The 21,476-nt window shown below is 37.7% G+C and overlaps 1 protein-coding gene across 1 annotated transcript in view; it reads right to left on the bottom strand.

Moving 5' to 3' along the window:
• Nucleotides 1-21,476, bottom strand: part of LOC134136117 (ubiquitin-conjugating enzyme E2 E2) — a 209,788-nt gene that overhangs the window by 6,415 nt on the left and 181,897 nt on the right. The window contains exon 5 of the mRNA XM_062567832.1: nt 18,962-19,109. Within this exon, the coding sequence (XP_062423816.1) occupies nt 18,962-19,109 (148 nt within the window). The remainder of the gene's footprint in view (nt 1-18,961; nt 19,110-21,476) is intronic.

Here is a 21,476-nt window from a genome sequence, read left to right as displayed (position 1 = left end):
GTAAAAAATAAAATAAGCATGGATAAAAGCTAAGATTCAGTGAGGTGCTGATCAGGAGAACTAAAATATGAAGAAAAGCTGTTGTACCCTTTGTAGGAAAAGTGTAGCTGTTCAATCCTCCCTCACCTCATGCCTTTAGAAGGACATGTAATCCTCATGTTATATCAGTACTCATAAAATTACACTATATTTACATGTAGTTTTGAAAGCTGGTCTAGTTGGAGTTCCTGTCTAGCTTAAAAAGATTGGTTAAAAAAAAGCTTAAAAAGGCTATTCTACAATGAGTTGTCATTTTCTTTTGCAGTCACTTAATATGACTATATAAGGAATAACATTTGTGTCTCGTATCTGTTGTAAGGCTAATCAAATTTACAGCCCAATTCCAGGGAGTTAATGCTATTGGGGATTTGGATGAGTTGAGGTTTGGTCATTACAAAATTTCAGCTGTGTTTAATGCTAGTTATACTGCTTTATCATTCAGAAGACAGGCTATAATTCTTTAAAACTACTTTCTCTCCAAATAAATGAAAATGTATTACTATACTGTATTTTTCTCCGCTTGTATTTTTACAGCTATTTCTATGTCAGCAAATAGCAATTTCAGAGTAGAATTCATCTCTTGGGCTTTTCAATGCTCTTTAAAAAATATAGCAAACATACTCCAGTGAAATAAAAAATGGAGATAGTGTGTTTAACAGCTCGATTTCAATGTGCCTCCTCTATCAGCCACATGATATGGAATGAAATCCCAACTGCTAGTGCCAACATGGTTAAAGAGACACACATTTTGGCTTAAAATCTACATTAGGGGAGTTTGCATGTATTTTACATACATATATTTATGAGCATTTATAAAGTAATATAATATTTCTATTGCAGTATTTTACAGTTTTAACAGAAAACAGCTGATGGGGCCAGTTATTACACGATCACAAATGGGTTCTCAGAAACATTTCTGGAGAACTTTAAAAACTAAAAACACAGCCCTATAAAAGTCTCACGGTTCCTTTAGCCAAATATTTACAATATACTTTTTTTTTTTGGTTCGGGTTTAGCTTCAGTTCTGTATCAAGGGGAATTTGGAAGAGCTGGCCAGCAGCTGAGGAAGCAAAATTAAACTGCAAGAATTTCCAAAGGTTAGATGCAAGTTGAAGGTCTTATCCTGGAGGCTTCCCAGTAAAAGTCTCTGTGTAATTACCTGTTTCTTAGTCACCAAAAATTAAATCTGCTTTCCTTTCTTTGGAGAGGTTGTGTGAAATGTAGTAGACAAATCAAAAAAAGCAATTTTTTAGCTATTTGAACTTCAGTTAGAGTTGCAATTTTATGGAATACTAATGGGTTTTTTAGGCTGCCTCTCCTTCCAAATATTCTTCTGTATTGCTTTTGAATAAAAAATTGGGAGTGCTTATTTTTAAGTAAAAGTCCAAGTGTATAGGATAGCTGCCTTGGAATCACCCTTATACAGTGGCATAGGCAGGATTTGGTTACCAGAGTAAGTTAAAAAAAACCCAAACAAATTAGTATTTTCAATAACTACATTTTGTTTAGTGACTTCTGTGCAAATAGCAGTGTAGAACGGCCTATATTTCCATATTCACTTGCAGTAAAAGCCAAGTTTTCTGAATCCAATTTTAGTTTTTTTTAACATATCAACCTCTAAGAAATAAGTCCCCAAAGCCATACTAAAAAAAATTAAGATTGAGGAAAAAAGGAAACTAATAATTCACTTAAACACAAGTTTTTTTAATAGCAAATGCTGACAGCTCGATGCATGCCAAAAATATCTTTCAACTTAATTTAAAAATATACATATTTTGTCTCCAATTATATTCTTTTACGTTGTTTTCAGTGGCATCAAGGCGAGTGTTATAAAAAGACCAGCCAGTAAAAACTGAATACAAAAGCAGCGTGAGACATTCTATACTGAATATGTAATAAAACAATTCAATGCTCCAGGAGCTTAGGAGAAGATGAATTGTTTGTGAGTAACTTTATTTATAGCATCACTTTGCCTAAGGAAGTTTCCATAGTTTGCCACTTGTCACCTGTTTGAAACTTAATGAACTCCTAGAAGCCCATGTCAAGGATACTGTGAGCCTTCTTGTGGAAAATGAGGTATGTGAAATGCACCAGAGTATCCGTCAGCGATCTTAACGGCAGCAGCGTTGCTCTCTCTTGCTATCGTTAATAATGATGCAGGGACGCAGTAATTCCTTGGAGACAGGTGGAGCGGCACGCCGAATTACTCCGCTAACCTTTCACCTTCGGAAAGAGTGTTCAAAATCTGGGCACGAGTGAAAATGAGTACAACACAGCACTAATCCCTGTTTGTGCCGCAATAAAACGGGCCTCGCGGTTGGAAGTCTGACCGGCGCGAGCTCCGGGACGGCGCCACCGGAATGATTTAAGTGAGAACAAAGAGCGGGAGCAGCGCCCCGAACCGCTTCGCACACCCTCCGAGCTCAACTGCAATTCACTTCTTACTTTCATAGGATCGCAGCCACCACTAACCGTATATAACGCAAAGATCCGTCTATAAGGCTTTGAAAAGTGTACAAAAAAAAAGATACAGCGACCAAGAAATAGTTTATGAAAGAAGTAGAACAAATAAAATGAACTGTTTCATTAAAGAAAGGAGCAATCGTTATAGCACAAATAAGTGTACTCTAGAAAGGCTGAATGTTTACTGGGAGAGAAGTCAATGAACTTAATTTCCATGTTAGCAACTGCAATTTATAGCACAAGTCACATTAGAGCAAAATGAACTCTGCTTCTCGTTTCAGGAACTAGTTCTGCAGATTTGGTTATGCACATCTTAATGCTCAGTACAAGAATGTGAATAAATACATACGCTATGTCAGTGTGCTAAAATATCAAAATATGCCTGCTGAAATTGCCTGAGAGCTTACGCGTGTCATTAGGCTGGCTACTATGGCTGACAGAGCTTTGATGAAATGGGCAACTCTGTGACCTTCAAGGGTTATTACCAACAAAAAGGAAAATAACAAGAAATACAGGGCAAATGTATAACCACTTGAGACACTGTCTTTGGAAACATATCTGAATATTTACACTGAATACCTTCCTGGCGCCTTGGTATTTAGAGAACTAAGTGAAACTGCATTGAATACTGTAGCTTGAAGGCTCTGTATCCTTAGAGCCTAGGTTTGCAAAAAGTGTTTGTCCCTAAGAGGAAAGCTGACCTAGTGGTCACTATGCTAACTGAGGGCCAAAGGAGACCTACTATTTTGCTTCCTATTAATCTATTTATGTTTTATTCACCAGTACATCCCACAGCCCTGGTCCTTCAATCGTCCTGTCTTTGGCTACTTCTCTAGCTACACAGCTAGGGGCTTTTTGTCTGGTAGAAATCAGAGTGGATGCAGGAGGAGAAAGAGAAGAGGAGAAAATTGCTGGATCTGATCATTCTTTCTGAAATAAATCTCAGGTCTGTTGAACTGTTGTCCAGCCAGGATGCAGCCAGGCTGGGTGCCTGGGCATGTGAGCAGGGAGCAGTCATGCCACACTGCTTACAAGATGTGATCATCCAGAGTGGACTTCGCAGTTCAAAACGTCATGGACTTCACTTGTTGAAAGTAGCCATGATGACCCAAAGAAAACTACGTGCTCTTACTGTGGTGCTTTAGTTTCCCATCTGTAAAACTGGACTAATGATTCTCTATCATGTAGTTTAGTCTGAGAACAAATATGCCAAAAAGTGTGAGGCACTGGGATACTCTGGTAAATATGGGTATTTCCATATATTGTAAGGAGACTGATCGACTCTAAATTTTGAGCTCTATAGAATGACTAGAAATGCATCTGACTTCTATTAGTTCATATAAAGGCTGGAGAAGATGTTACACAGATATTAAAGTTTATGAGACTTGATTCTAATGTCCACACTGATGTCTGGAGGAAAATGCTACCTCTCTTCAAAAGCAAATGAGCTCTGCAAACCAATTTAAAAAACATCCATTTACTAAAACATTTTGAATACATGGAAGGAGAATTTCATCCCTCTCTATAGACTTGCATTTGATTGCTGTCAGGCTACCTACCACAGATCTGTGTGAAATATGATGCTGCCTCAGAAAAAGATGTTTCAGAAATAAGGAGTATTATCTGGCCCAATTTTATTAACATGGCTGTTAAAGGAAAGTGTTGGCAGTGATTCATCTCTATATCTTGCCAAGGGAAATCATTCTTGCTTAAACAGTAAGGGTTTTTTTTTTTGATCTTCAGTTTTTAGCAGGGTTTCTGTAAACCTCAGTAGTTGACTGGGAGTTAGCTGATGCAACTATGGATCAACGAGGTGCAGTGCAGAGATCTTGAAGAGTTGTCTTTAATTAAGGCAGAACATGCACCTATTAGAAGTGCCAGCATGCTGGAACAATTAAAGTTCTGAAATAACACTCTTTGCTTTGCTGCATCTCAAAATTAAAAGCACTGACACATTAGCAAAAAAATTGTGCTTCATAATAATGAACTCAATTGAGAAACAAATTATAAAATTTAAAATTACAGAAGTGTTAGAGATAACTAAGAACTTGATATGGAAGATATTACATGGCACATGGTTTGATAAAATTTGTGGAGAGTAAGCTATAACAATATACATTTACCTTACGGAAGATCACTATGACTAGATAACCAGGGAATCACAGCACTCTGATCTCAAAATGTTCTCAACCAACAAAAATGCTAAGATTCATCATATAACTGGCATATAGCCACAGCTTTGCAATTATTTTTTCAGAAAAACACTCTGCATGCTTTTGTCTCTAGATTTACTAAGGAAGGAACAGATATTCCACAGGAATACCAGTGTGTTTAAAATCTCCCGTCTTAAAAAAAAAAAAAAAAAAAAAAAAAAGAATTGGTTTTCTTTTGGATGTTTTTTCTTCTGTTGCCCTCACTGATTATATCTCCTGGCAAAGGAGTGACTTACGGATCTTACAATCCCCAAATGAATACTCTAATCCCAAAGCAACTAGGAATAAATGCATTCCCTGTGGCCATGCTTTGTATAATGTTAGATGTCCTATAATCACAAGTACCAAATGTAGATTACTCTGCATGAAAAATGGGTGGTCCCATAGGATCCAGTCATTACGTGGATTCCCAGGGAACAGGGAGGGAGGAAGTTTTATGCAGCACTGTGTAATCCAGTCTTTAGTGGCATTTAGAAATTGAGAGGAAAACTAGTGTTAAAGGCATTATCACTTTTCAAAGTGTTTCAATGTGAGTAAAATCAAAATCTTGAACTTTGGCATACTGGAGTCATTTTAGCTCAGATGCAGGAGTCATCTGAATCCTGCTCTTGAATCTCTCCCTTTGTTCCTCTACTGAAATTAATCCATGGAATAACTAGAAAAGCCTACATATTCTATGAATGCTGCTTATTTTAGTTTAATCTGATTTTCTCCTTCTTGTCCTACTAAATCGTGTTATTAATTCAACTCATTTAGATTCAAAACTGTTATTAGGAATTTCATACAGAATTTCAAAAGACTAAAATTTGCTTTTACTTACAAAAGGGAGGTGAAGAACTGTATCTCTACTAAAGGTCAACAGGACTTTCATACTTAGGCCAGGGCCTGAAATCCTTGGTTTGCCTCACATTACTACATATCTTAATGTGTCACATCAGCAGCACATGGGACAGGGATCTGTGGGATAAGTCTCACCAGTAGGTGCAAAACTTGATAGGTTTCTGGCACGGTGGACTCTGATCCATTGAATATTGCACAATTTTTAGCAACACTATCCCAGCAAAAGAAGCATCCAAGGCCTTGTACCAATGCGCAGTGGCTCAAGAAAGGATGAAAGCTGGAATGCCATCCTGAAGATGTGCAAGTGCCAATAACTACAACGGTTGTGAAGGCCGATCACTGAGGAATCACAGAATCAGTAAGGTTGGAAGGGACCTCTGGAGATCATCTAATCCAACCCCCCTGCTCAGCTGGGTCACCTACAGCATGGTAGACAGGGTTGCATCCAGGCAGGCCTTGAAGATCTCCAGAGAAGGAGACTCCGCAACCTCTCTGGGCAACCTGGTCCAGTGCTCTGTCACTTTCACAGAGAAGAAATTCCTCCTCACATTCAGGCGGAACTTCCTGTGCTTCAGTTTCTGCCCATTGCCTCTTGTCCTGTCACAGGGGATCTAGGGGATCTAGGAGGATGTTATGGGAAACAGCATCAAAATCCTTGCTGAAGTCAAGGCACACAACGAGACATGGACTATTGTAAAAAAAGAGTAGGGCTGTGCTAGCTCTGAGAATGATTGCAGAATCAGCTGCTGAGTGAGAAAATAGCCTCATTTCAGTAAGCAAATGGACTATGCACTTCTAAATTAACTTCAGAATATGAATATAATTAGGCTTAATTTAGAACAAGATCTAATAGGACTAGAAGGAAAAACAGGTTAAACAAAATAATTAGCATTCATCATGTAGGTAGGTTTAGTGCCCAGATTACTTGCAATGAAGTTACACGGCAAACCTGGATAAGGATTGAATTTATGATATTTAACGTGATAATTTCATAGTTAGTAACAGGTTAGATAACTTTCCTCGGAAATCCTCTTTCCTGTATGATGGATAATATTGGCTCTGTTTTCATGTCTGACTAACTGATACTCAACTTATCAAGGGATTTCAGGCACTGGCCTAAAAAGTCCTAAGCTTAACCTGCAGAAAAAAAACATAGAAAGCAGAGGTGGAAAAGATAGGGAAGGTCATGCAGGCTTCTGCTAACATAATACCGTGTTATCTTCTACTCTTATGCCACCTTATCTAACTGATACTATAACACCCAAGTGATGAGCTTTCCAGTCCTGGAGAATTTTCCAAAATCTAATTCATCTTAAAGTTGCAAAATGGTCCATTCCATAGCAGTGCCTTTTTTATGCCTTGTGCAGATGGAATATTCTACCAACAATTTACTAAGCAGAGTTCTATTTTTCTATCCCACATGAATGTAAAATCTTACTGTATAGCCCATCCCTAAATTTGTTCAGTTACACTGTACACTTTGCTGTTTAAGTAACTGTCTGATCCTCCAGTTTATGTACCTGAACTTGATTTTCTGTGGAAATAGGGATTTTGAAGCATATACTGTCTATAATTTGTTTTATAGGTTGCTGATGATGGCTCTGCAAAACTGTGAAAAACAAACAGTCATTTCCTCCTCCCCTGCTGAATAATTAGCCATGCAAAATAAAAAGACTTGTCTTGCAGTAGCGTAAATCATCGCTGAAAGCAGATTCTGAACCATTCAGGAATATGAATTCAAGAAAGTGAGATATTTAATGATTTAATAGCTAGAGTATTTATACCAAGGATTATAAATTTTGTGTTGGTGATGATGTTTTTCAAAACTGACTCTTTATTGTTGTGAATCTGCTAGAAAGCCAAATGTAGCAAGACAGTATCCTTTCAGGAACTTAAAGAATTGGGAACAGTGTGATTTCTACAGTGAACAAGAATAACTGTATTTTAAGAAGAGGAAGATGCATCCTTAAAAAGACTTGTACTAATCAGGGTCCTAAATTTGGTTCACACTCAAATAGAAACATACAATAAAAAATTTCAAGCTTTGTCCTTGTTATAGAGGGAAAAAAAACACTTAGCAACATAGAACAAAATCTACATGAAAAATCTGGGGTAAAGTCATTAACTGGAGAGATACCAGCTGAGACTTGAGCTATCTGTACTGAGAATACTGAATATTAGATTATATTATTATGAGATTAGAGAATTAAGTGTAGGAATAGACTTTGATAGCTAATGTTACTTACTTTCTAGTTTTAATTATTTTTCTTCTTAAATATATATAGTTCTATTAGTGAGAAAATATATCCAGTAAGGAAAAGAAAGCATTTCTGAGCCGTAGAAATAGAACTGGTTAAGCCCAAATGTGTTGTATTGACTTCATTCAAAACACTCCATTGTAATTAAGGAAGTGTCTGTATTGGCTAGACAAAACCTGCAGGAAACAAAGTACAAGTAACGACTGTAAGTGACTGGAGTGAACTTTGAAAGCAGAAGTTATATTTTGGAACTTACTCAAATGAAGCTAGGATTTTAATTTAAATATAAGATAACTAATTTCTTTATTCTATTATTTTACGTAGTAAAACATTTCAAATTGATGTCTTATTTTGGTCTGAGTTCTCCCAAAGATTTACTGTTTATTACATATGCTTATTGGAAGCAGAATGAATTGTAACCTTTAATATTCGTAGCATTTTTCAATGAAACTCTTTCTCAGGTACTTTTAACTTAACTATGGTTAAAGCAGACCTCGTGAAAACAGGTATTTCTTGAACAGAGGTGCATGAATTTTTAAAGACCTTGAATGTGTATTTCTCACAAACCTTTCAAAAAACTCTATGTAGGAAAATCTTCAAAAAGTAAGATGTGTATTTTTTTTCAGTGAGGCTTCCATTTTTAGAAAGTCTGAATTTTCTATATTCTAGATGCCACTTTTAGGGTATACTAATATTTAGGATTGGTTAAGGATACTGAAAAGAATCTTTTATGTTACTATTGCCAATTAAATCCCTTTACATTTATTTCTTGTCACTGATGTACAAAGTCTCTTTACTGATTTGGTTTTTCGTAGATCATTCATTTAACCAAATGCCATTTAATAAACTGTTGGTAGGTATTATTATGTCTCAAGTTCAATTTTCCTCACCTAATCTTAAATAAATACAAAATAGGTGCAAAAAACATATTGAAAAGTACAAAAGGTTATTAGCACCATTGTCAAACCAAAAATCATTCCATTTAAGGAACGATTAAAATCTAAGCTTATTTCCTCTGAAAGAAAAGATAAAATAAGATGTGACAGGCAATTTTATAAAGAAGATTATTAAAAATTAAGTAGTCTTGCTCATCTTTTCCATAGTAAAAGAGGAATACAAGCAGAAAATCAATACATTTGGAAAAAGTTAAGAGGAAGTAAATGCTTCATACACCAACTAATTACACACATAGAAGAATATAGTGTAAGAATATTATAAGGCAATTAGTTTAGGAAAATTAAAAAAGGATTAAAAGACCCACTAGTCATGGCACCAGCTAAGTTATCATTGCAAAGGCTATTACTGCTCATGCTTCAACACATAATCTGATCATTAGCTGTGGTTAGGAAGGAATTTCCTCTCAACTATTACTGCATGAGTAACGTGCTTTGAGGGAATTTTATACCCTTCACTGAACCATGAAGCAACGAACAGTTACAGGCAACCTACCTGACAAAATGGCATATAACAGTTCTTCTGCTTGAGACTGTCTATAATCCTCAATATTTTTAATGATTACTGTTTGTAATGTTTAAAATACATCAGATGATAGATAGAAAAGGGAAAGGGTAAGTGCGTGTGCGACTGACATCCACAGCTATATCAAATGACTACACTGTGCCTTATGTATCACGAAATCCAGCATACACATTTTATTTTTTATAAAGTAATCTGTGCCATTTACTTTTTAAATTATATACCACCCACCAATATTCTTATGTAACTCCAGACACTTTTCAGAGAAAAAATTACTTAAACAGATGTGTTAGACGTATGAAACCATATTATTGTGGTTTTAAAATAAATATTTCCAAATAATCTTATTTCTTACAGTTATATTAATCTTTTTCATGACAGCTTGTGAATTTCAAATAATATACATCTACATATATGAAATGCATCAGTGCTCACAAACAACGCTCTTCTGCCCATAACGCGTTGCCGGTGTGTGACTGAAAAGAGCAAAGCTTTAAGCCAAGATAAATAGTAATCTTGATCCTAGCCTCCTCCCCCTGAACACATAATTAGGAGATATTCCAAGACATAGTTCCTTGAGAATTACTGAAGGGATGACAGTTCACAAATGCTTTTCCTGCTGTTATAATAATCCCCACAATCATTGGCTCATGTTGAGGGGACTTAGTCAATTGGGAAGAACAAAAACTTAGAATTTTTTTATCGGCTCTTTATGGCTAGGCAAATTAATTCCCTTTCAGTATTTATGTATGTATAATTTTCATAATGTGATGCTGCATTGTTTGCATTTACACCTTTAACTTCATATTTATGAATCCCAGCCACCGAACTGAACTCTGTGATACATGTATTTCTGAAGATAGTGTGATAAATGGTAGGTGTATATCTGAAGATACAGCTATATGCTTCTGCAGATATACACGACCAGATATATAAAAATTTTGTAGTTGCCTGACAGTGCAGAGAGACTCTTAGCAGGACTTTCAAATGCCTAAATCCCATGGGAAGTATTGAAAACCCTGCTGGTTGTCTCTACCTGCATCTGTAGGTGTGTAAGTGCCTTTAGTATATTGCAGCAGTGTATCCAGGCAATCAAAGATCTGTAAATATGAACTCTAGGACATATGATTCAATCAGTCAAAATACATAGCAGTTTCTGCAGGACTCGCAGGGGAATATAAAGTATTTAAAAATAAACAGGTACTTTCTGGCAAAAAGTATGTTGTGACAATTGATGTGAGAGCTTTGCTCACGTGAATGAAATTGGTGCTGATGGGTTTTTCCCAAGGCAATCCTGTCTTTGGTGCTGTCATTCGGCAGTTGCAGAGGGCAGAACACAGATGATCGGTTTTGTGTTGCATTTTCCTTTCATGCTCCTTTAGGACAACTTTTTATCATGGCCTTTATGTAAAACAATCAATCAGCCACATGCACCCGTCCACACTGCTCCTGGTCCAGTGGCAACAACTTCGCAGGGTGATATAGCACACTACTTTTCATATTTATTAAGAAAAAAACCTACTGGGATTTTTCTCAAGAGCTAGCTAATCTCATCTGAGGACATCTCAAGTGAGAGATTTTAAAAGGAACAGAGAGCAGATTACGTTGTAACTTAGCACAAAGCAAAAACAGTACTGCACGAATCGACTCCTGTTTTAACTTTTACTTACTGCCTTTTATTCGTCACCATGTTTGAGTGACAAGGCACAGAATTTTCCCCTGCTCAGTATGCAAAAAGAGTTTTTCCCACTGTGCTGAAACGGACTAGAAACCATCCCCATTCCTAACAGAACATAGCATACAAACTCTGAAGGAAAGGGAAAAATAGCTCCAAGCTAAAGAATACAAATAATCCCAGACAACAGAGCAATTCCACTGTTCACATGACCCTCTGCTGCTTACAAAAAGGATACATGGCAAAATTAGATTATTTTGTTTTATGTGTGCTAGTACTATGCTGTGATGATGCAAGTGGTAGCCTATGGGTGCTAGAGAAAAAGCCAAGTATCAGTGGTTAGCCAGCCTAATAAAATGGAACAAATTAAATATTGTTTTGCCAATACATAACTGCATCAGTCATTTTCCAGCATATTTATTACATTTGACATATCTACTCAAAACATGCTGGATTATTTCTGAAGAAGCATTTATATTTTTCCTGTTTTCTGTACGTTTTAAAAAGAAATGTAATTTCATTATAAAACAGTACAAAATATATTTAGGCACAGGAAAGATTAAAAGTTCTTTTTGATAAACTGAATGAAGCTAATAAACAGCTAAATGGGAAGGAAAAAAATCAGATTTGATTCTGTAGCAAGGGTTTTTAATAGGAGCAAACTGTGCAGATTATGGCTTTAAGGAAAAAAAATTACAGGAATGAGGAAAATGAGAAGTGGCTCATTCCTTGAACTCGCTGTCATCCAGAGTTTCTAAATTCACTTCACAACTGGGGGAGAGGGGAAAAGAAGGAATGCTAATTGGGAAGTCTAAAAAATTGCAGAAGGAGCATCTGACATGCACTGGCACTGACAGAAAGCAGCCTTGGCTATGGAGAAGCACCAGATGAGGAGAAACATCGTACTTGCTTCCTGTTAGATCTAAATACATAGAAGAACAGAGGGAGGAAAAAAGACTCATCCAGCGTGCTCAGCGGCAAGGGACGCGGACCTGTTCTTCATTACTCAGGCCTTGATAGCTATTTTAAAGTTGGAACACGGCAGGCAAACAGCAGAATTGTGACCACAAGTCAGCCAAATCCTTACTAAAAGCCAAATGTTCCAGCATGGAACAGATTTTATTTTTACAGCTATGTTACATTTTCCTTTATTAAGCTACCTTAGATTTATTGTTAAACTTTTTCTGGACAGGCTAGCACTTTCAGATCTTTCAGCAATACTGAAAATAGACCTATTGAGAAAGTGGACGCCTATTAGTATATTCAAACAGTTACAGGTATGGTTGGAGCAAATCAGCTGAAAGAGCAGAGCTACGAGGAATATAAAGTGTTAACACATGCTTGCTTTGTAAACGGCCCTGGCAATTTTGGACGCTAATGCCCCTGTAGCAGAGACCATCGCCCCGGAAGCAGTGGCGATCAGGATGGAATGTGCCAGTGGGCGTCAAGTCAACACCTGGCGGCTTAAACTCACCGCGGACAGGTTTTCCAGGGAGGGCTCGAATTAATCTACTTCATGCCTGAGGTTTGCATGAGATCCGTCCCAGGGACGGCGCAGGTGGCAGTCGCCTCTGGCAGCTGGCGAGTGACTTCTTTAACCAGCCTATCTAGATCTACCACTGTAAATATCTTAGTGATGGCAATGATTAAGAAATTACTAGCAACAAGCATTTAGAGGAAGCTCTAAATTTCCAAAACACTAGTGCAAATTCAAAATGCATGGGCAGTCAGGACTTTCCAAACATCAAACCTATCCATGCTGTGCTTTTCCTTGTAGCCTGGGGACTCCCTTAAGGCATGCTGATATGGGCTGGGGCTGGAGAAATTCCGCGCTGAGCTTTGGGGAAGGCTGTTAAAAGCAAACCTGCTGCGGGATGGTGCAGTGGCATTGCGGCACCACGCCAAGTTCCCTCTGGCCATAGCAAGGAGGAAAACCACGGAGAGGCTGCATCACCAGGAAAGTGCGTGCTGCTGGCTGAAAGGGGAGGAGGGCTGAGAAACAGAGCAAGCAGGCTGATTCAATGCCTTTCCTTGCACGTTATCTGACTTACAACTCCCCACTGACTTCTGTTTTGCAAAGGTCCTATAAACACATAGCAGCAATTCCAGAAGTCTTGTAGCAGGACAAATACCCTTCAGGCTTTTAGGGCTTTTATGCTCATGTTGAAAAGTCACTCTCCAAAGTGCTGTTTCAGATCCCATTGAGGATTAAAGATATGCATTAAGGTACACGGCTGAATCCTTCTCTGCAAAGGATGATAATACAACGATCTTATAATCTCAGAAAAAATGAAGAATATTGTAATAGCTGTGTCCCATCTTTAAAGTCTTCTAAATGCCAGCACCCTCATGCAGCTGCAGATAAGGGTGTTTATGTTTTCTGGCAGAAAATATTTAGGCAAACCTGAATCCTGCAAAACCACCTGGATAACCTGTTGCTGTAACCGAAAAGCAACAACAGTATCTCATCCACAATTGCCAACACCACCTACTCTGCAATGAGAACAATGAAATTTATGGAAAGGAAAAAAGCAAAACATAAAGATGACTCATATAAAGAAAGCACGAAGGTATGTCTCCTGTGTCCCATAGTTTGGCAAGTAAAGATCTCTATAATCTTAGGATGTTGTTTGACTTTGTTCATCCCTGTTTAGGTAAACCTAAGTCAGTAAGTGTACAGCCATATTACTTAATGTGGGTTAACAACTACAAAACTATGTAGTAAAGTCATGATTCATGGCAGTGCTTGTAAAAAAACAACATATATATTTCTAACTGAGGTATGTTACATTTGAATACCCTAAGATGCATGGTAAAGTTTCTTAACATAAGCAGCAGAAGCAGTCTACTTTTCAGAAGCGCTGAGCAGCTATAAATCCTATTAACTCTAATGGGACCCACACTGTAACTTAGTGGTATCTGTCCAACTCATTCACTCTTGCAAACACACTTACTGATGAGGGCATATATGCTTCAATTGTAAACTACATTCACCACAAAATTTAAATGTAATACTGAACAAACTAGCTCACACTTTCTGGTGTGTTTAAAAGACAATAAGAGATAAGCAGCTTTACACTGCTTATATGATGCACCACTGAAGTATCTAGGAGCAGAGTAATACCAACTCACCTGGCTAGCGCTGACGCAGGTTAAAGTGGATATTGCTGTCAATTGTTTGCTCATTCCTTTTCCCAGAGGTGAATGTCCCTTTCCTATATGTTACCTTTCTTTCTTTCTTTTTTTTTTTTTTTTCTTTTAAACCTAGACCTTTTCATGGAATTGGGTTAGAAGGCAGTCAGACAAACAGTGAAAATGACAGGGCTCAGAAAGAAATAACTTTTGGCAGGGCTGAGAGTGAGACAGGAACATCCAACTGGGAACAGTAAATATTTCAACCCAGATGATGGTGATCATGAGCAGGTTAGTCTGTCTAGCTGTGCACCATGCATTAATAAACTTCCCACAAATCAGTCACACTCAGGAACGATGACTTCAGCAAGATGCAGGGGCAGAAAAGGGGCAACCTGCAAGGATGATCAAAAACACAAGAAGGAGGCTTACATACATAACCCTGGTTAGTGTGCAGCAAAGAAAAGACCAAGAGGAAACAGGATGGTTCTTCATTAATGTATCAGAAGTGAATAAGAGGAAAACGGCCATTTAAACTTTCTTAAAAAGAAAAGACTTTCTTAAAAACAAATGGGTATAAAATTCCCATGAGTCAGTTCAGGTCAGAAATTAGGGAGAGGTTTCTAAACACCACAGCAAGTGAGGTTCTCAAAGAGCTCCTCAGTAGTTACCTTTACTACAGCTGCCAGACAAATGTTCAGTGTAACTGGACACACTTGTGGAAGAAAAAAAATGCTGTGGTTGCTTACGGTATCCAGATGTCCCTTCTTAGCCCAGGTCCAGCATCACTGTACAAATCCTGACTTTCAAGGTGCTGCATACTGCTGCCCCAGTGAAATCCCAGGAGCTCCCCAAACGGACACAGTCTGTCACACAGACAACGGGGCAAGAGCAAGGTCTGCACAGTGGACTCAGTTTTCTTGGTAGAGAATGCCAATAGTATGATTGAGAGGTAAAATTCTTACTGATTTTAGAACTTGCACATGGAAAAAACAGTAAGCAACTAGAGGCAAACAGCTGCACAAAAAGTGAAGAGTGTGAGTGAGATTTAACAGGTTTTGTTCTGATGTCCCAGTCAAGGCTTCGCCATGTGTTATTAAGAGACATAATTCTACATTAGATTGTTAAGACACCAGTGATATCAGCCCAACAAAGTCCAAATTTTGAATGTGTGAGAAAGGAGGACATGCAAAGAAAAAGCTCCAGTGCAATCTTCTTGTTGTTTCAATTTGTTTTCTCTAAAGCATTTGCAAAGGAGGATTTCCCCAGGATCTGAGAAACCTTGGTGGGCTGAGGTGGGAATAAGCAAACTAGAGCAGTAAATGTTTTAACCCAGACTATCATGATGAGCTGTCTAGAAATACAAATAATTGTTTTTTTTTTTCACATTTCAATCTCTGTAAAAATACAAAACTAGCAGAGCCATTTATACTTCAAAGCTATTTTGGATTAAGATAGTGTGGGAATTTACCCTCTCAGAGCTACTCTTGAGTACCTAATGTACAGTCAACTTTTACTCCAGAGCAAGACAGTTTTTCCTTACTAAATCCATTATCAAAGAAGGGAGTGTCCACACATGGATTTAATCTGGAATAGCTACCCATGCAGGCAAGCTCTAACAGCTAATGTTGGAAAGTAAGTTTAGTCTCGGTACTCGAACACATAGCCTACAAACACTTGCTCACATGCTCAGTTTTATGCAGATGAAGATAGCTATCAGATTTCCTGGGGTTACTGGCATATGCCAAAATATTTACAAAATTGGGGGCCTGCTTTGTGGAAGGAGATGTATGGCATGCCCCCAGAGTACCACCTTAAAGAAAAACACTAATCTCCAGCCTGAATGCTAGCATATCCCATCATCTGCTACATCTCTCTGATGCCATTCCAGTTGGCTCTCTCACATTCACAGATAATTCACACATGTTCACTCATACACAAATCCTACATCACCCCTTCTCCCTCCTAAAAAAGTCAGCCAGCTGTTACAAAATTCAGACATTCATTAACACAGTTTACTGTCTGACACTGCCAAGCAAAATGGAGACAATTAATAATAATCAGGACTGAAGGGTCTGAGACAGCTTACGAGCAAAGGATTGCACGAGTTGTTTTTTTTTAAAAAAAGGACAAACTGGCTGCTGCCTTGAGTGATGGGGAACAAAGAGCGGCGACACACACCCAGGCGGGAAGGAGCCTCTCTTCTCCGCTTGTTGTAGACCAGCGGGCGGACGGCAGGAGCGGCAGGAGCGGCAGGAGCAAATACCGCTTTTCATTTGCTCAGCCTGCTTGCGAGGAACAGCGGCGCTTGCCAGCGGAGCTGCAGCTGGGCTCCCGCTCCCTTTAATCACCGCGGACGGCTGCGGGTTAATTAGCTGCCTTTCTTAGCACGATTTGTTGTTCTAATGAAGATTTGCATAAATGTGAGACTACCGGGTAACTGATGCTTGATTTCTTCCCTGCAGAGAGGCCAGGGGTGGGAAACTTCCCCCATCGCAAGTGTTTATGTTTGTGGGGGCTTCAGCGTTGCCTTTCCATTTGACCTGATCCGCTTCTGCCTGCTGAACGGTGAACAAAGAGCCCCAAGTTGCTTATCAAATCGAGACCCCTGTTGGGTTTCTGCCCTTAAAAAGAGGCAGCCTCATTACGTGAGGAGGGGACAGAGGGGTTAGAACATTTTTACCAGCTGACAGCGAGTAAAATACATATATGTATGTCTTGGTGTGTGTATACATACACTTATATGGGGGTGTGCGTGCCTATACATTAGAAGCGCCAAGATATTTGTAAGTGTTTTGCCCGCTGTGAGAAGGAGGGGCCAATTTAAAGCAGCATGTTCAATCCAGACATCAAGGAACATCCCATCCAATACTTCGGTAATGATAAAATTTTATCAAAAATAAAAGGGACAAGCAGTGCAACAAGATCAGAAAAGAAGAGGCTCTAGGGTGTTGGGCAACACACTGAAAAATAAGAACCCCTACATTTATGCAAGCCTTCTACTGTACATCACTAAAACTGAAAGTTAATGAAAGCAAATATCTAGCGAAAGACAAGCAATCTAACCGGAAGGCAAAACTAACTCAGCAGTTCACATCTACCTGCCATCAGCCCCTCAAACGAGGGGAGCTCACAATACAAAATAAGAAATTGCATGCATACCTCCAAAATTCATAGGAAGATTTTAACATGAAACAGTAACAACATCCACAGCTACTCTGTATGCAAAGGGAATGTTTACATTGCAAATGACACATCATAAAACTTTTTAGTTTTAGTTGCAGTCCTGACAATGCTTACAGTTACTACCTTGAAGAAGCTAAAGAGAAAAATAACTTCCCATTTTTAGTACGTTTACTTGTTGCATTTGATAATATTTTGTGAGTAACTGTTTTCAGTGTTCCTCTTACGTGCTGTTGTTTAACAGGGTCTTAGAGAAGACTGAGGAGGCAGAAGTAGTAAACTTCTAAATTTCAAATCACTACTTGAGACTGGCCAAATTTCAAGCTGTATCTGTTTAAAGACAGGTGAATATAAGTGAATGGATATGTATTTCCAATTTCTGACTCCCAACACAGTTTTCCTGTTAAGTTCTGAAACAGTCATTTTTGCTATTTGGAAACTACCAATTTTACAACAGTATTCCTGTAGCTTTTCACCAGTTCTCTAAGACAGCTGAGCAAACATTCATTTCTTTTCTTTAGATTTTTGTCCCCAATCTGCCTGACATCACGTAGGTACTTTTTGGGGGTACACACTCCCCAAAGTCAATCTTTTTGCACGGTATGTAGAAAGTATCCAATACACCTGCAATAACCATGCCTGAAATGGTAAGCTAGGTCTCCTCTGCAGCTCCAGCTCTTAGTCAGAACAGCGAGGTTTTTAATGCCATATGCTGTAACAAACCCACATGAAAGAAAAAAAAAAGATAGTTGCATTTGGGTCCACTTTCACCTTACTCTGAGCTTTGCAATAATTTAGTCCTCCATTATCACTTTGGACTCAGTCACTGGTTACACAAGAATCTCACATTCTGCCCTTTATTTTTTAGCCCTCTGGTTGGGGAGAAAAATTTAAAATAGGAAAACTAAATGTTTAAAAATCACACAGCAAACTAAAAAAAAAAAGAAATGCAAGGTGCAGAATAACCAAATCAAACCAGCAGCATGACTTGGAAGCCAATCATCTAATTTGTATTTAATAATTCTTTCATGATTTCTATATACCATGATTTTCCATGGCTATACTCAGAATAATTCATTGGTAAATACGGTAAGAGAAAGAGGAAATTACAAATCTAGTGGTCAGTAACAGAAAACAAATCCATAAGAGCTGAGGGAAGAGGTTAAGTGCTATGCTAGTTAATAAGAATGACAGCTTGCTTTGAATACTCATACTGGCTGTCCAAGATATTGAATAAACTTAATTTAAATTAATTTTCATTATTTGTAGAGTCTGTGTTAGACATCTATCATTGTCAGTACTATTAACATTCTTTCAAGAGAGCATATTACCAGTATATTTAAATGAAACCTTTCCTTTTCAATATTTATTAACTCATTAATATTTCTTGATACTAATATCCTGGTTGTTATATCCAAATTAATGCCTACTACAAGGTATTCCCTACTGATTTAACTTGTTAAATTAACAGATTTTTTTTTTCTCGGGTATTAAAAACACACTTGAACTCCTAAAATTGTGCTGTCTTTCTACACAATGCATCCATTTAATGGAATGAAATTTAAAACCTACATTTTTGTCTTTTTCTCTTAACAGTAGTAAAACAGTGCACCAGACAGGTCCTAATAGCCGACAGAGTATAAAGCAGGAATGAATGCAAATGCAAAAGTTGTTCATCTTACCCGGGTTGCAGTCTGTGAGAAGGGAGCAGATGGAGAGGAGAACTTTAGAAATGGTTAATGCTGGACTCCAGTTGTCTTTTAAAATGTCCAGGCAGATGACGCCTTGGCTGTTAATATTACAGTGATAGATTCTTGTCCGAAATGTTACCTAGAAAAGATAGTGTGTCTAAGTACAAAGATGTTGAAACCAATAATTATATGACTATAAGGCAATTAAAAATTACATGAAAGAACACTTTGCTTTCCTAGCTGAAATGGCAATATTCTGCTACTTTCAGTTAAAGATGGAGCAAGATAGGAATATTCATTAAAGTATAAACTCTGCCTCTTCAGTTTGTGGCCAGCAGAGGAACTGGTTTGCATGAGATAAAAGCGGGACATGTTTCCCAAGCTTCCTGCTGCCTCAGTTTTTCCAACCTCATGATTTTTGTATGAGACCAAAAAAGCTTTTCCATCCACTCATTTGGACAGCGTTGATGACTTCAGACTTTAAAGGGAGGAAGGAGAAGATACTGTCCTCATTGTTCAACATTTGAGCCAGTAAATTGAGCTGGGAAAAAAAAATGTAGGCAGGCATCACATTAGCAACCAGAAAAAATAAAATGAAATATCTTTGAGGAAGGCAGCTCATAGGAGATACTTTTCTTGCATTTGCAGTTGCATTGTTAGACTTTCTTAGAAACATCTTATCGTTTTTGTGTTTTACTTTTGGGATTTTTGTATCCATTCAGCATCACATATTCTCTCGCAGGTGATCCCATACATAACAAAACTGAGGAGGAGACCATTTTACTTCATTTAGCCTAGAATGGTGTGTTTCTTCTTCAAGTCAAAAATATAGGCCTTTTATTTTAAAAGAATTTCAGCTACAAAAGTTGACATTGTCATTCAGAATAAATAGTGGGATAGGAAGGGACAGTATAAAGAAACTCCATCTTGGGATCTCCACCAAGAGTTGATTTCTTCATCAGTTCTATTCAAATAATAAGTCAAAACAGATGTTTTTCGTGATGTTCATAATATCTAAATTGAAGATGTATAATTTCAGTGGTCTATCTCATCAGCAACAATAACTTCCTGTCAAGAGACAGGCTGCTTCGGCAGGCGACAGCAGCAGGCAAGCACAACGCTGGTCTTAAGCAAGCATCTTCTTCTCCAGAAATGGAGAAGCTAACATTATTGGTCGTAATAACTGGGAGTGCTTATGCACCTCTCCTTACCTGAACACATCAACAAATCTACTTCAAGATAATAATGGAAACTGATGATAAGCATGATCCTATTCTAAATTTATTCAGTAACAAAAGTCACAGTGATTTCAGAGATTGAGACTGGGCTATTTATCAGTAAGCAGAACAGAAGATACAAGTGAAGTAACATACTGCCTGTTTTACTTCAATTACAAAAAACCAAATCTTTAACATACTAAGCACTTCTGCCTCTTTTGATTAAATCTTTAAAGCAGCTTTGACAAAATAATGGAAAGAAAAGGTAGCTTTCTAGGTAGGGTTTCTGGTATTAAAACACTATATTCAATAAAAAATATTTTTTTCCTAAGTAGTTTTCCATATAGATCTGAGAAATCACTTCTATAGCCCTAGTGTCATGATCAATGAGTTATGTAACAAAGACTCCAAAACTGCAGTTTTGCCAGCTTTTAAATATATCTGTGTGTAAAGGTATTGTCAATCAATAGGCTAATTGAATGGTTTGCTGATCCACACCCTACATATTTGTAGGTTTTTTCCTTTTTTTCTACAATTGTGGTTTCAATCGTTCTTTTCCAGTCTGAAAGTGCTTTACTTCTAATACTTTTATAAGAATCTAAAATATTTTTGGCATGATGATCTCAAGTCATCCAATCACTATAGCGAGAAGATCTACTTTTTCTCATTAGAACTCCAAGTACCTTCAGCAAGTGCGGTGAGAGACATCTTTTGGAAGATCAAGAAAGTAGTATTCAGTGATAAAATTAAATATTCACCTTCAAAGGGAAGTTATTGTGAATGAGGAAGGTTATAAATACACAGAAGTAGTGAACTGTCTTATAGAAACTGCATGTAAAGAGTGCCCACAAAGGGAATTGGTGTGGAGGAGCACCTTGTAAATTGTAGGTCAGCCTTCATTAAGTCCTCAGATAGATTAACTTTCAGGTGCTATTAATACTTGAGACATAACTGAATTACAAAATACTTTATAGCAAGATGTCTCATGACTCAGGTAAACATCTTAGCACCTGTTTAATTTTAAGTATTATACAGTTACTTTTCACTGCATAATTGGAATATAGCTTTTACTTAATTATTTTTCCTGAACAAGGGTGCTTTCCTATACCAATTACAAATTTGTGAATTACAATTCCAGCGGTATCTGAAAACACTGAGTAGTCCGAAATATAGTGTCTCTCTGAGCCCAAAGGAAACAACACGGAGTCCACTGCATGGATTACTTTATACCCTCTAACCTGGTTTAAGGTATCGGTCAAAGTTTCTAACCTACTTATGAGAACACCATC

The sequence above is a fragment of the Rhea pennata genome, chromosome 2 (assembly GCF_028389875.1).
Source record: "Rhea pennata isolate bPtePen1 chromosome 2, bPtePen1.pri, whole genome shotgun sequence".
Taxonomy (NCBI): Eukaryota; Metazoa; Chordata; class Aves; order Rheiformes; family Rheidae; genus Rhea; species Rhea pennata.
Note: the sequence above shows the minus strand (reverse complement) of the source record. Positions and strands in the feature narration are given on the sequence as shown.